Source organism: Halichoerus grypus, chromosome 1, assembly GCF_964656455.1.
Source record: "Halichoerus grypus chromosome 1, mHalGry1.hap1.1, whole genome shotgun sequence".
NCBI classification, from domain to species: domain Eukaryota; kingdom Metazoa; phylum Chordata; class Mammalia; order Carnivora; family Phocidae; genus Halichoerus; species Halichoerus grypus.
In genome coordinates this window covers 158,359,226-158,375,674 of record NC_135712.1, presented here as the reverse complement: position 1 = coordinate 158,375,674, position 16,449 = coordinate 158,359,226, and the positions used below count along the sequence as shown (strand labels likewise).

The 16,449-nt window shown below is 44.5% G+C and overlaps 1 protein-coding gene across 1 annotated transcript in view; it reads left to right on the top strand.

Annotated features, from left to right (window-relative positions):
• Positions 1-16,449, top strand: part of ALDH1L1 (aldehyde dehydrogenase 1 family member L1) — a 110,953-nt gene that overhangs the window by 36,884 nt on the left and 57,620 nt on the right. The window contains exons 8-10 of the mRNA XM_078074160.1: positions 422-559; positions 2,654-2,779; positions 6,176-6,267. Coding sequence (XP_077930286.1) covers positions 422-559; positions 2,654-2,779; positions 6,176-6,267 — 356 coding nt within the window. The remainder of the gene's footprint in view (positions 1-421; positions 560-2,653; positions 2,780-6,175; positions 6,268-16,449) is intronic.

The window sequence follows — 16,449 nt, the reverse complement described above, 5'->3', positions numbered from 1 at the left end:
TCCAGCTGCCCAGACTCTGTCCAGGAGTCTCTCTCCTGCCCTCATCACCACAAGAGTCTTTGCAAAGTGACCAGTGCTTGGTGGCATCCCCAGGGCACTCTGTGATGCCTTGAGCGTATTTTCCCCTGGTGTCTGTCTGCCTGAAATCTGAGGCCAAGGGCCAGTTAATAGGGTCTAAAGGACGTCCAGGGCTTGAGGGCTCCATGAGGCCTCCAAGGCTCCTCCAGGTCTTGTTTGTGCCCCTAGAGGCAGAGTCCTTGGGGTTGCAGTTCTTGCGTTGTGGCTGCCCTGGCCTCCTCCTTCCTCTCCCTGGCCCTGCCTGGCCCCCCTTCATCCCCTTAACCCTGCTCAGACTTGCCTGGGCTGCCAGCAGTGGGAGCCTTTTTCATCCACCATCTTCTGGTTTTCCTGTCCTCAACAGAAGCTGACTTTCTTCAACTCAACGCTGAACACTGCAGGCTTGGTGCCCGAGGGAGAAGATTTGCCCATCCCGGGAGCCCATCGGCCAGGGGTAGTCACCAAAGCGGGACTCATTCTTTTCGGGAATGATGACAGAATGGTAATGGTGCTGCTGTCAGTCACGTGTCTATACTGTCGGCTCCAGGGGCTCAGGTCTGGAAGTTAGACCCCCAGGCTGCTCTAGAGAAAATGGGAAAATGAGACTGCAGGCTCCGGGAGTCTGGAAAACCCTATGTTTGTACTTTCCTGTTCTGGGAAAGCTGGCCCCTTCCTTGCTCTTCCTGACCAGGCTCCTCAGCCAGAGCTGGGTGCCCTGTGAGGGTACTGGAATCAGGGAGAGGCCCTGTCCCAGGGGCCCTGAACTTGGAGCCTCATTTTGGTCCAGCAGAGTGTCCAGGTGCCACTGGGTATGGTCACTAAATCTCTGTGCCTCAGTTTCCTTCTTTCTGAACAGGGCCATCACAGTGAAGAACCCTTGAAGCCATGCTGGGCACACTCCATGCCCTGACTCACGTTAGCAGACTCTGCGACTCTGAGTAACAGCTAACATTGATGGAGTGCCTTCTGTGTGCCTGGGCACTATTGTAAAACAATTTATTAAATTTGATTTTCCCAACAACTGTATGAGATATGTATTACACTTATTTTACAGAAAAGAAAACTGAAGCAAAGAGGTTTAAATAACCCTCCTAACATCACCAAGTTAGTTTGTGGCAGAGCTGGGATTCAAGCCCTAAAATTCTGGCTCCGAGGCCCACCTCTTGGCCATTAATACTTACTCCATCCAGTGGTTGGCAGGTCTGAACCTTAAGATACTGGGGGCAGAGAAGAAGGAGTACAGGCAGGGGTCTCCAAGCACTTTGGGGATTTCAACTAACCCTGTGGATGTTGAACCATTGACTGCATCAGTGTGTATAGGCCAGATGGAGAGTGGAGCAGCTTTGCTGGGGCTTGGTGTGAGCTCACTCTGGGTGCCCACCCTGCTGTGCCCTGCCATTGGAGGGCCTGAGGCTGCCATCAGTGTCTGCAATTTATAGTGATCAGGAGTTTTAGGTATTCATGCTTGATACATGCAGTTGAAATATGCTATCTGTCTTGGGTCAAGTTCCCTAGAAGGAGCATCTGAGATAGGAGTTCTTGTGCATCTGATTTATCAAGGGAGTACTCTTGGAAAATCCCATACAACCTAGGGCTAAGCTGGGACAGAGGACAATGCTAAGCAAAGATATAGGGGTTCTGGAGTCTTCCAGTCTTTATCTCATCCAGTGTGAATTGCATCTGCTGATTATGCCCCTGCATGCTCACATCACTAAGTCCTCAGTTTCTGCTGCCCCTGGGGAAGGGGATTGGCAATGAGGCATAGCCCCTGGGCCTCTCTGTCTGTGGCTGTGTCTATCCAGCAACAGCCATGGAGTAGGAAGGTGCAGATGTAGGCTGCTAATGGCTCACCCATGCAGCAGCTGGAGGATGGGGACACCATCCAAGAGGAGCTCTGGATAGGGGGGCACCAACTGCACCTTCCATGATGTCCACAGGACAGCAAAGCAAAGGAAGCAGCCTTGGCAGAGACCCTTGGTTGAAGCATCTTTCAGAAACTTCTAGCTGAGTCTGGCTGGGCTTTAGCTCACGGAAAGCTCCCAAGTATCTCCAAAAGGCAAAAGGGTGGAGATCAGGCAGGGAACCTGGCTCTAGTTATATCAGAGTGGATATAGAGTGTGCCATTCTTATAAACCACTCTTGTCAAACACAGATGTCCTCGTCTGCTCCTCTTCCCACCTCTAGGCCCCATGGGACATCTGATGACCTTCAGCAGATGTTTCCATGGGGTTTCTGGGAGCTGGACTATTGGGGGATTGGTTGTTTTCTTGATTGACTTTCAAAGTCGTGATTGATTTATTTTTTTCTAATAAGTAGGCATTTTTATAGAAATAATAAAATCATTACACTTAAAAAGAAGTGAGATCTTGGTGGGGGGTGGGTGACTGGGAGACATGAGCTCTACCATTCCCTCCGTGTCCCTAGGATAGCCAGCACGCCCACTCTGAACATCTCTCTTCCTCATTAATCTTGTGCCTTTCTTGTGGTGAGGGTTGGAGATGAGTGTGTGGGGTGCCCAGCACAGTGCTCTGTGTGAAATTGCTCTTTTCTCTGAGAGGAGGGCAACCTTAGGTGCTGTGAAACCTTCTTTTTGCAGCTGCTGGTGAAGAACATCCAGCTGGAGGATGGCAAGATGATCCCAGCCTCCCACTTCTTCAAGGGAGCAGACAGCAATGCCCTTGAGCTGACTGAGGAAGAGCTGGTCATGGCAGAGGCTGTGAGGGTAAGAGACCCCTCAGGGATTCTGTCTGATTGTGCAGGTTTTGCACTGCACATGTGTTTTTTGACTCATGCTCCCTGGAGTTGGGTGTGCACACCCTCTATGGATTTATGTGCTTACCCCAGGCACAATGATGGTTCTGTCCTGTCTTGGGGCTTTCTGATGTCCCCTTACTCTCTTCTTCTGTCACTGGAGCACTGGGATTTGGCTGGCTGGGTCTGACTTTCCTAAGGACTCCTTGTCAATGGTGGACAAATGAAGCAAGAAGCCCCTGGATAGATGACAAAGGCAGGTGCCAAGTCCATGACACTTTGATGAGAATGTGTGCACTGTAACCTTCCAGAAAAGCTCCCTGAGAAGGAGTCTCTTGCACTGTGACCAGCATGGGCATCATAGTCAGGCAGACCTGGACTCCAGTCCAGCTGCCCTGCATGATGCCAGAGAGCACTTCCCTCTCTGAGACTCAGTCCCTTCGACCACAAGTCGAATCAGTGGTCACCTCCTAGAGTTGTTCCTCGTCCTTCCTGCTCCCCCCACTCATCTCTCTCTCCTTGGGAGACATGGTATCGATGGCATTTAGCCTTATTGAATGGAAGGCATTAGATGAATTTTCACTCATTCAATCATGTACTCAGTGACTTATTTAAGAAATACATATGGGCTCCTATAAAATACCAGGTGCTAAGTCAGACACTAGGAATATGACAATAAGCAATGTCCCTGTTGTCATGAAGTGTCCCTTTCCATGGGGAAGAGAGCCAATGAACAGCCAAACATAAACAAGATAATTTCAGACAAAGAGAAGTGCCATGAGCGAAATAACAGGGTGATGGAAACAAGGTCCTTGGAGGCCGGAGGACAACTTCAGAAGGAATAATCAAGGCAGGCTCCCCTGGGCAGGAGGAGGGGAGGTTTGCCCTGAGAGGTGAATGGAGAGAGTTCTGGGGGAAGGAGAGATGTGTTTAGTGAAGGTGGGCCAGTTTGCAGCCACAGTGGTGACCATGGGTGTTGATGACAAGTGCAGGGGACAGGACTCAGCAAGGGAGGGACATGAGGAGCTGGCCTTGCTCCAGAAGGCACTGAGCACTCCCTTAGTAGAAAGCTAAATATTCTGAATGTCTGTAAAAAAAGGAGAAAAAAAAAAAGCCTGTTCATTCAAAACTATTCTTGGAGCCACTGCTCAGGCCCCAGCCCTGTGCCCACTGGGGGTTACTGGGCCAGCTGCTGGACAAATTGGCCTTCTGGAGCTTCCAGTTGAGTGGCACTCAGGGTGGGCTAAGGTTGTATGTTAAACCTGAGTCAAAAGCTGCTACAACTGTGTCCTTCATCTGTGCCCTGGGAAGAATAAACCCCATGCCCATGGGTGTTGTGAGTGGTAGAGGAGAGAACACATATGGAGAGGGTCCATTCAGCAGCACCTATGAGGACCTCAATAAATGTTGGCAGGGAGCCTAATGGTCATCAAAAGAAGCACATACTTGCAGAGTGTGTACCCGTGTCATGTTCTAAACACTTCAGGAATGGTATTGTGTTTAATTACTGTAATAACTCCATGAAGCAGGTGTTGTTATTACCTTCATCTCCCAGCCGAGGAGCTGAGGCCCGAGGCGGGGTTACAGCAGATGAGCACAGGCCTGGGCTTGGAGCCCAGCTGGTGGGGCTGGAGTCCTGGCCTCCACTGCTGTGCTGCTTGCCACATGGCCTCGGTCATCCTTAGCATTGTTATCATGACACCTGTTGGTCATAGCTGGGCTGGCCCTTTCAGAATGCCTGGAGGCGACTGAGGGGGAGGGGAGGTCTGGAGGAGACTGAGGGGGAGGGGAGATAGCCAGGGAAGAGAGGGCAGTGTGGGGTGGTTGTGGCCCTGGTGTTGATGGAGAGAGCCCAGCCTAGTGGCGCCAGCAGGGGTCAGCTGTGTTCTCCATTCAGCAGACCTCATCAAGTGCATGCTGTGGGCTGGAGTGAGCCGTGGGCAACAAGCCCAGCCAAACACCCTCCTGAGCCAGGGCTGTGCAAAGCACTGCAGGTGGCACAAATGCCACATTTGCTGAGCTCCTCTGTACACCAAATGATCTTCCTGCCTCAGGCAAGACATCCCCCACAGCTGTTATCAGCCTCTTGCACAGATGAAGAAATAGGCATTGAGGGGCTGTCTACATCTCCATGGCTTGTCAGGAGCCAAGCTGGGGTCTGAGTGAGGCAGTGCAGCTTTGAGGTGCACTGCCTCTCAGAGGTTCCATACACATCTTATAAGGGCCAGTGCATCTCGTAGGCATCATAGGATGGTACACCCATATATCAGCAGGTGACCTGTGGCCCCAGGCCACTTGAGTCTGAAGAGGGTAGCCCTTGCCAGCAGAGCAGTTAGTGAAGATTTCAGGGAAGAAGTGACACAGCAGTTGGCCCCAGAGGATGCCCAGGATTTAAACATGAGCTGGGGTTCAGAGAAGGGCATCACTGGTGGGCAAAGACCCAGGCGGAGGCCTGAGGGCAGGCAGTAGTCCAGTGGGGATAGGGAGTGGCTCAGCATGGCTGCTGACGGTCACACTGAGGATGGGAAGGGCAAATCACAACACCCTTCCAAGAATGAAAGAGCCAAGGAGAGGTTGGGTTAAGGGTGCCAGGGGGCTGGTCCTAACTGGACCTTCCCACCTCCATCTGGGCCAGTGACCAGCCAGGCCTGAAGTTCAGACAGAGTGTGAGGCATCCTCTTCTGTCCTGAGAAGCCCAACTGGGAACCCAGCCAGAGAACAGCCATCTCATCCTGACCCACTGGATGGTCTTAGAATTCTGGATGGTGTTGGCCACTGGCACTGCCCTTTCCATGCTCATCCATGGGGCTGGCTGGTGGGCACTGCTGTCCTCCGCAGGCCCCAGGACAGAGGGGCATAGAACCAGCTATCAGTGAGAAGACCCAGGCCTCCTGAGCCCCATCAGTGTGCCTCATTTTTACCCTGAGAACCACCCCCACACTTCGATTTCCCTTCCACAATGCAACATACCCAAACACCAGTGTCACTCTGGGGACCTCCCTTGGATGACAGCACCCAGGTGAGGCTGGGCATGAAGTGGGCTTGGGAGTAGCTGGTCCACAGCCACACCCTGAGCTCTCCATGTCCGGTCTTCCTACTGCCCCTGAACTGGTATGGAGATCCCAAAGAAGTTGGGGTCAAGGTGAGGTGGGCAGGAGGACAGTAGCTGAGCTCCTTGGGCTTCTACTTCCCCAAGGAGGCAATCGCTCCATTACCATGAGGCTCCTGAGAGCAGCAGCGCCTTGGAGTGGGCAGAAAGCCCAGCCTGGCAATAGGTGGTCCGAACACATATCAGGGGCTGCTCTCACCCAAAGGTGCCTTCTCCTAGCTCCCCTGTGAGCCCTTTCTCATTGCACCTGTTTTTTAGAGTGCCTGGAAACGGATTCTCCCCAGTGTCCTGGAGGTGGAAGACTCCACCGATTTCTTCAAGTCAGGGGCTGCATCAGTGGACGTTGTGAGGTAAGGCCAGGAGTGGAGGGGTCCGGTCCCAGGTGTCTGTGGCTGTGTCACAAACCACACTAAAACTGACTGGCAGGAAACAACCTCCATTTGTTATGTCTGTGGATCATTCAGATCAGGGATCCAGAAAGGACCCATGTGTATAGGCCTTGGGGGATCACCTTGAATGGTGATGGGTCAGTGGACTGGCAGGATCTGGAAGAGCAGGGAAGGGGTATCGTCCTCCAAGGTGGCTTCTCACTGCCGTGTCTGGCCATTGGGCCTGGAGGGCTGGCATCTGCTGAGGTGGCACTGCCAACTAGGCACCTATGTGTTGCAGCCCCAGAGTGGCTGCTCTGGGATTTGGTGGCATTGTAGGTGGTGGCTTATGGCTCTGAGCATGCTGGTGCCAGCAAACAAGGCAGATGCAGACCAAGCCTGGAAGGTCACATGGCATCACTGCCACTGACCTGATTGTTCTCCGTGGTCACAAGCCTGTCCAGATTCAATGGCAAGAGCTGGGGCACTGAGACCCAGCCCTCAGTGGGAGGAGGATCAAACAATGTGCAGCTCCATCTTAAAACTGCCATAAGCTCCAACATCCCCAGTGAAAGCCAAAGTGTATAGGGAAAGGGAATGGGCAGCTAGGGATCACCATAGACTAGGTTAACCATTCTTCAACTTCATATGAATCATCCTGCTTTCCATTTAACAGTGGTAGGTTCTAATTTGTATAAAGGGAAAGATGTGGGATGTAGTAGAACATCTTTGCAAGCAACCGTAACTTAGTTCAGTCTGGTTTAAACAAAAAAGAACAAAAAAGTCAAAAGGATCATGATAGCTTTCTTTAGGCATGGCTGATTACTCCAAAGACTCAAATTATGTCATTAACATTGTCACTGTCTGTTGCTTCATTTTGGGGCAGGATTTCTCTTCATAGTGACAAGATGGCTGCCCAGTAGCTCTGTTCTAATTTCTTGTGTTATCAGCATTTCCAGTCAAAAGGTGGTTGGTCTCTGACAGTTTCCACATAAGTCCTAGACTTGAATTTGACTGGTTCTGATGGAGTCATGTGCCCCATTAAGAATCAATTGCTGGCCAGGAGGAGGCATGCTCTGACCTGCCAGAGCTGGGTCACGTGCCCACCTCTGGAGCCTTATAGGACTACATTCAACCCACATCTCTAGAAAGAGAGGAGAAAGTTGTTCCCTTGGAAAGTGTCAATGCTGTTCCCAGAAGCAGGGGAAGTGGGTGTTGTGAAGGCAGAAGCAAAGATGTGTACCACACATGGGGAGAGGTTTCTTCTGCTTCAGGAAGGTGCAAAGGATATTCTGTGGAGCTCACTTAAGTAGAGAAAAATTCATGTGTGAAATTAAGGAAGTATGTGCTATTGATACAGTGTTCAGAAGAGTGTCAGAAACACTCAACTGAGCTCTGCATTTGGGTTCCTTCAGTAGAGCTGTAGAGTGGGGAGTGCCAATCAGAGGAGTGCACTGATGAGGGAAAGGGATCCAGAGTGACCTAGGATATGTGAAATCTAGTCCCCTGTGAATGTAAGGGAAGACTTACATGTTTCCAAGAACTTTGGGGGAAAAAAAACAAGGAGGAGGCTAACATTTGTGCTCTGGGGTGAGCCAAGAATGAAGCTGCTGTCTGACCAAATTGAAAAGTCCACCTGAGGCTGAATTGAGTAATGACAAGTCATCCTGATGAGAGGCCTCTCTCCTTTATTTTAATGATATTATAATAAAAAGCTTCATGCAAATAGTAGTTTGAGGAAGAGATCCATGCTGTGTACCTGGAGGAGATTCTGGGGAGGATCTTAAAAGGGGTTAATTCAGAAGAGCAACTATGATCATAAGAATTGGGGATATGTATTGTATCCGTTAGTTTTTGCTGTGTAACAAAGCACCTCAAAAGATAGTGGCTTAAGACACCACCATTTTTTAAGCTCATGGTTCTGTGGGTCAACAGTTTGGGCTGGGCTCAGTTGATCTGGGCCAGACTGATGTCAGCTGGGCTCACTTAAGTGTTTGTGGTCAGCTCCCAGGTCAGCTGGGGGCTGGTTGGTCTAGGATGGCCCCGTTAGAGGGCCAGTGCAGGCTTGTTCATATGATGGTGAGAAGGTCCTAGGAGGCAGAGGGTCCAAGAATGTACATCATATCTGCTGCATTTATTGGCCAAAGCAAGTCATGGAGTTGGCCCAGCTTCAAGGAGTAAGGAAATGGACACCACCTTCTAATGGCAGGTGCTCTAAAGGCTCGGACTACAGAAGGGGTGGAGCATTGTAGCCAGTTTTGCAACCTACCACACATATAAAAGGGCTGAAATGGGCCTGTGTGCTTGGAAACCTTGGACACTACAGGTCTCTTATATCTCATTCTGATTTATGTGTGTGGTCAGTATGAAGAATAAAATCAATGTTTGCTTTTTTTTTTTTTTTTAATACTGCTCAGAAGAAGAATTTCAGACACCTGAGAAAATGATGTCCTGAGGACAAGCCAGAGCTGCCTAGAGCTTCTGAGCTGAGGTCAATTGGAGGATGCAGATAAAACTGATGCTTTTTTTGTTTTGTGAATACTTAAGAGCATATATCCTTTTGTTTCTATTATGGTAAAAAAACATATGAGATCCACCTTCTTAACAAATTTTTAAGTGTACATTCCAGTATTGTTAACTATAAGCACAATGGTGTACAACAGATATCCAGAACTTTTTAATCTTTCATGACTGAAATTTTATACCCATTGAACAGCAAATCCCCACCCAGCTCCTGGCAACCATCATTCTACTCTCTGCTTCTATGAGTTTGATTACTTGATATACATTATATGAGTGGAATCATTTAGTATTTGTCCTTCTTTGACTGGCTTATTTCACAGCATAATCAGGTTTAAACGTGTTGTAGTATGTGACAGGACTTCCTTCTTTTTTAAGGCTGAATAATATCCCATTGTATATTTACACTGCATTTTCTTTATTCATCCATTGGTGGACATTTAGGTTGTTTCTGCCTTTGGCTCTTGTGAATAATGAATATGGGAGTGCACCTATCTCCTGGAGATCCTGATTTCAATTCTTTTGGATAAATACCCAAAAGTGGGATTGCTGGGTCTTATGGTAGTTCTAATATTTTAAATTATTTATTTATTTAAGTAATCTCTACACCCAATGTGGGGTTCGAACTCATAACCCTGAGATCAAGAGTCATATGCTCCTCTGACTGAGCCAGCCAGGTGCCCTTGGTAGTTCTATTTTTAATGTTTTCAGCAATATCAACACTGCTGTCCATAGTGGCAGCACCATTTCAGATTCCTACCAACAGTGCACAAGGGTTCCAATTTCTCTTTTAGCACTTAAAAAAAGACCATCCTCATAGTTGTGAGGTGATATCTCATTGTGGTTTTGACATTCATGTCCCTAATGATTGGTGATATTGAGGATCTTTTCATATACCTGTTGGTCATTTGTATGTGTCTTTGGAAAAATGTGTATTTAAGTCTTTTGCCCATTTTAAATTGGATTATTTGGGGGGTTTTGCTGTTGAATTGTAGGAGTTCCTTATATATTTTGGATATTAACCCCTCAGATATATTGTTTGCAAATATTTTCTCCCTTCCTATAGGTTGCCTTACCACTCTATTGATTGTTTCCTTTGCTGTGCAGAAGATTTTTATTTAATGTAGTTCTACTTGTCTGTTTTTGCTTTTGTTGCCATGATTTTGATATAATATCCAAGAAATCATCACTAAAACCAATTTTATGAAAAATTTCCCTATATTTTCTTCTAGGAGTTTTGTAATTTCAGGTCTTTGATTAAGTCTTTAATCCATTTTGAGTTGATTTTTAAATATGGCATAAGATAAAGGTCCAATTTCAGTCTTTTGCATGTGGATATCCAGTTTCCCAAACACCATTTGTTAAAGAAATTTTCCCATTGTATATTAGCAGCACCCTTGCTGAAGATTAGTTACCCATCTATGCAAGAGTTTATCTCTGGACTTTCTTTTCTGTTCCATGAGTCTATATGTCTATCTTTATATCAGTACCACATTGCTTTGATTACTGTAGCTTTGTAATGTATTTTGAAATTAGAAAGTATGAGGCCTCAGAAAAATTAGAGAAAGAGCTTTGTTCTTATTTTCAAGATTGTTTTGGCTATTCAGAGTCCTTTGTGGTTCCATATGAATTTTAGAATTGTTTTTTTCTATTTCTATAAAAAATAGGATTGGGATTTTGATAAATATTTCATTGAATCTGTAACTAACTTTGGGTGGTATGATTATTTTAACAATATTCAAATCCATGAACTTGGGATGTCTTTCCATTTATTTGTGTCTTCCTCAATTTCTTTCAGCTGTATTTTATAGTTTTCAGTATATGACTGAGTTTTTCCTAAGTATTTTATTCTTTTTGATGGTATATAAATATGATTATTTTCTTAATTTCCTTTTTATTTTATTTTATTTTTTTTAAGATTTTATTTATTTATTTGACAGAGAGATAGAGAGCACAAGTAGGCAGAGGGAGAGGGAGAAGCAGGCTCTCCGCTGAGCAGGGAGCCGGATGTGGGGCTCAATCCCAGGACCCCAGGATCATGACCTGAGCCAAAGGTAGCCGCTTAACCAACTGAGCCACCCAGGCGCCCCTTAATTTCCTTTTTAGATATAGAAAAGCAACTGATTCTTGTATATTGATTTTGTTTCCTGAAACTTTACCGAATTAGTTTACTAGTTCTAATAGTATTTTTGTGGAATTTGTAGGCCTTTCTACCTAGAAGATCATGCATTCTGCAAATAGAGATCATTTTACTTCTTCCTTCCTATTCTGATGACTCTTGTTCTTTTTTTCTTTTTCTTTCTTTCCCCCACCTAATTGACCTGGCTAGGATTTCCATTACTATGTGGAATGAAAGTGGCTAAAATGGGCATCCTTGCCTTTTTTCCAAGGGAAAGCTTTCAGTCTTTCACCATTATGATGTTAGCTATGGGCTTTTCAAATCTGGGCTTTATAATGTTAAGGTATAAGGTAATTTTCTTCTATTCCTAAGTTTGTTGAGTGTTTTTATTATGAAAGGTGTTGAATCTTGTCAAATGCTTTTCCTGCACCTATTGAGATAATCATGTGATTTTTATCTTTCATGCTATTAATGTGGTATGTCACATTTATTGATTTGCATGTGTCAAACCATCCTTGCATCCCAGGGATGAATCCTACTTGGTCATGGTGTATGATCCTTAATGTGCTGTTAAGTTTGGTTTCCCAGTTTTTAAAAAATTTCAGTTTTTTGGGAGAGTTTGAGAGGAGTACTGTTGCCATTTAAAAATTGATTTCTGTCTTATAGCTCTTTTGTCTCTTTTTTTCCTCTCTTGCTATGTTTTATTGATTTTTTTTTTTTTTTTTTTTTGTAGTGACATGCTCTGATTTCTTTCTCATTTTCTTTTGTGTATCTTCCATAAGTATTTTCTTTGGGGTTACCATGGGTTTATATAAAAAAATCTATTTTAAGCTGATAACAAATGAAGTTTAATTTTATACAAAAACTCCACAATTTTACCTCTCCCTCTCACACTTTATGTTATTGATGTTATAACTTACATCTTTTTATATTATAGGTCCATTAATATATTTTACAGTTATAGTTTTTTAAAATTATTTTGTCTTTTAATTTCTATACCAGAATTAAAAGTTGTTTATGTACTGTTACAGTATTACAGTGTTCTGTATTTGTCTATATATTTACCTTTACCAGTGAGCTTTATATCTTTATATGCTTTCATGTTTTCTTTAGCATCTTTTAATTTCAATTTGAAGGACTCCTTTTAGCATTTCTTATAAGGAAGGTGTCTTGGTGATGAACTACCTCAGCTTTTGTTTTTTTAGGAAAGTAACTCTTCATTTTTAAAGGACAGTTTTTATGGCTTCAGTATTCTTAGTTGGCAGGGTTTTTTTCTTTCAGTACTTTTAATATATTATGCCACTCCTTTCTCTTTTGCAGTGTTTTTGCTAGAAATCTACTGATACTCTTATGGTGGTTCCCTTGTGTGAGATAAGTTGCTTATTTATTTCTGCTTTCTAAATTTTCTCTTTGTATTAGACTTTTGACAATTTGATTATAATATCTTGGTGTGGACTTCATTTAGTTCATCCTGTTAGGGAACTATTTGGATTTAAATCTGGTTGTCTGATTCCTTCCCTAGATTTGGGACATTTCTGGCCATTGTTTCTTTAAATAAGCTTTCTGCTCCTTTCTCTCCTTCTTCTGAAACTCTCATACTGTATGTATTGGTCCACTGATGGTCTCCCATAAATCCCTTAGTCTTTCTTCTCCCTTTTTAATAATTTTTCTTTTTGCTCCATAGACTTGATCATTTCAAATGTCCTGTCTACAAGTTCACTGATTTTTCTTCTGCTTGATCAAGTCTGTTGTTGAACCAACCCCTCTGGTGAATCATTCACTTGATTTATTGCATTCTACAGCCCCCAAATTTATGCTTGGTTCTTTTCCATATTTTCTATCTCCTGCTGAAATTCTCATTTTATTTATACAACATCTTCCTGAGTTTGTTGATCATCTTTGTGATGGTTATTCTGAATGCATTGTCAGGTAATTCATCTCAAACAGAAATATCTCTGTTTCTTCAGGGTCAATTTCTGGACTTTTATTTGTTTCTTTCATGGGGCAATTTCTTTGTGTTTCTTGTAACTTTGGGTTCATATTTGTGCATTTGAAAAAAATAACCACCCCTCCAAGTCTTTACAGACTGACTTTGTACAGGAAAAGACCTTCACCAATAAGGCTGGCAAAAGAGTCTGGAGGCTTCTCAAACCTTTTCTGTGGATGTGCCTTCTTTGGACTTGTACATGTAGATTCTTAATTAGAGAAATCTGATTTTTTTTTTTTTTAGGAGCTCATAATCTTTTGCTCCCTATGGTGTCCATCTGTCGTATCACAAGTACTCTGAAGGAGCATGATGCCTGGCTCTTTTGTTGTTCTCAGCAGCCTCAGTCATCTAGAGTATTTTGGGTCCCATCAGTACCCAAGTCGGAATAGACAGAGACCAGTCCATTGAGTAACCCCACAAAAGTTGGAATATTGAATGCATATTCCATGTTCCACTCTTCTCTTCCCTCTTGAGGGAGAGGGAGAGGCTGCTGAACTATATTTGCTTTTGGCTCCTGTACTATGGATCTTCTGGAGCAGTGGCACATCACCCAGATGCTTTGTTCTCTCAGGCATCTGGAATATGTCAGTTCCCATCAGTACTCTGAGACTGGTGTGACAAAAGCCAGTCCCTTGGGCAACCCTCCTGAAAGATCAGAACATTGGACATGCAGTCCATTCTTGTCTTTACCTCCCCTGGAAGAAGCTGAGGGCTTGGAATTTCCTCCCAATCACATAGTGCTGTGCCAGGGAGCAGAGACCATGGCAAGAGGGTGCCACAAATTTTCCTACTGGCTTCAATGCAGCCAGTTTTACACTTGTCGGGGGTGCAGGAGACTTTTAGCTGTTTCTAGATTTCTCATAAAGGGGATTGGTCCATGTATTGTTGAGTTGGTGTTTCTTTGGGAAGAAGAAGGGTCTGAAGCTTTCTATTCTGCCATCTTTTTGATGTTACTCCAAAAACATTAAGAAAGTTGATTCTTCACCTTCTATTCTGCCTCCATCTTTTCCATCCACACTAGTGTCCCCTTGATTGGGACAGAGACCCAGCTCATGAGCCAGACAAAGCTCATTCTCCTGAACTGGCCAAGTTTGGCTTGTGATTCTGGGCTGGAATACTGGGAAATATCCCAATTCAAAATAATAAGAAAAAACAAGAGGAGGGAAAGGGAGGAGAAAGAAGAGATGGAGGAAAAGAAAAAGAATGAAAAGGAGAAATTAATGTAAACTATTCAATTTGTAGACCAAGGAGCTTGTGGAACTCTTTGGCATGCTTCTGAAATACATTGTTAAGAACAGAAGCAAGAAACTTAAGGTCATCCCCATTTCTTCTTTGAGCAGGGTCTCTAGGCAGGCAGCTTAGGGGATATCTGAAACCCCGTGTGTTAGCCAAGGTCCCCACAGGGCAGATGGCACAATCTAGCTGGACAACTGAAGAGAGTTTAATGAGGGGTCTATACACGAGGGGCGGGGCAGGGAGGACCAACAAAGAATGTCAAGGTACCTTGGGACTCAAAAGAGCTGGGAACCTGGGCCTGAAGAGGAAAGAAGAGGAACTGGAACCTGGGGGCTTGGAGCTTTTAGAGAGGACTGCATGATAGGAGCTGTGAATGTTGGAATGGAAACACAGCCTTACCAACCTATAAATCAGCAGTGAGGGAGCAAGAGGATAAATACCCCAACCTCTTTCTTCTTATCCTCTAATCTCTTACCCATATCTCTTATTGGCCAAATAAAACCAGAAGTCCAAAGGAAAGTGACTTTATAGTATATGCAACTTTAATATAGTCTACAAAATCCAGCCTCCCAGGACACAAGATAAAAGAGAATGAAAAAGGGGGTTATGGGGAGGTAAAGGGAAAACATACATCTCACTGAGAGAGCTGGACTGCAATAAGCCTATAAAAAAATACACCTCAGATGTCTTGTGCCCAAGATGGATTAATAAAAGTTCCACTACTGGATGGTTAATACTACCAAAAGCATGTAGAGTAATGACTAGATGCCAGCTTCTGTGCAAGGCTTGCTTGTGTCCTCTTGGCTCTGTCCTTGACACTCGGCTATTCAACGCTGCTACGTGTGTGTGCTATATAGCAAACTAATCCCTTTTGGGAATGCAGTAAAGCTGGGAGGGATGGGAACACACTGGATGGAAAAATCAGGGTGTAAAGACCCTCTGTGAAGCTGGAACTTTGGCCTCTTGAAATCAGATGAAATGTATCCAAAACCAATGTAAGTTCCTCTTTGGAGCTCAGAAAAACCAAATCCCTGCTAGAAGTGGAGGATGGAGGATGTGGCTCAGAATTTATGTGAATGTGAGGTAATGCATTCACTTGTGTCATCAACAAATATTTATTGAGCACTTATTATTAGTAAGTCACTTGTCTCCCATCCAAGTACTAACTAGGCCAGACCCTACTTAGCTTCCAAGATCAGATGAGATCAGGTGTGTTCAGGGTGGTATGTACTGCCTGGGTTCTATTCCAGTAACAGATCTTGCAGAAGTGCCAAATATCCTGGAGAAGCCATCCCTCACCACCCTGGTCTTCCCAAGGCCGACCCAGGTCACTGGTGGACAAGCTTCTTTTTTGGAAAGTCCACTCTCCCATTCATGGCTACAGTGTTGGAGTCTCCAGAATGCTTGGAATCTCCCCAGGCCTCCAATGGCACAGTCACCTATGACTTGGCTCTGGAAGCCATGAGGAAGCAGCCTGGTGGCCAGCCTGGCAAAGCCAATACCAGGCCCCAATCCTGGGTGGCCACCCCCAGCCACCAGACTTCAGGAGGTGCTAAACTCATCAGAGCCCCTTCCCTCCCCTCCCCGTAGACTAGGCAGGATGCAGCAAGAGGCAGTTGGATTCTTTTATATCAAAACAGCAAAACACCAAAAAGGAAGTTGAGAGAACCCCACCCTTACTATCCACAGGCAAGCCTTCCTGACACCCTGTAACCATGTGCCTTGCACCAAGTGGAAAATAAACTCCAAGCGGCCATTATGTATGTATGCATGTATGTATAAATAAATAAATTAAAAATAAAAATAAAAATAAAATTACATTTGTTATTATAGGAATTGTCGCATTTACTCACCACACAAAGTAGTAGAGAACTATTTTTTAATAAACTTTTTATTTTATAATAGATTAAGATTTCTAAAAACTTTGTGAAGATAGTACAGAGCATTCCCATATACTCCACATTCAGTCACCTTATTATTAACATCCTACATTAGTATGGTACATTTGTCACAATCAGTAATCCAATATTGCTACATTATTGTTAATTAAAATTGATCTACTTTATTCAGATTTTCTTATTTTTCTGTGTAATATCCCTTTTCTGTCCCAGTACCTTTGGGATACCACATTACACTTAGTCACTAGGTCTCTTCTAAACTGTGGTAGTTTCTCAGACTTGCTTTGATTTTGATGATGTTAATACTTTTTAGGAGTACTGGTCAGGTATTTTGTAGTCTGTCTATTGGTTGGGATTAATTTGATGTTTTCCTTCATAATTAGAATGGGGTTATGGGTTTGGGG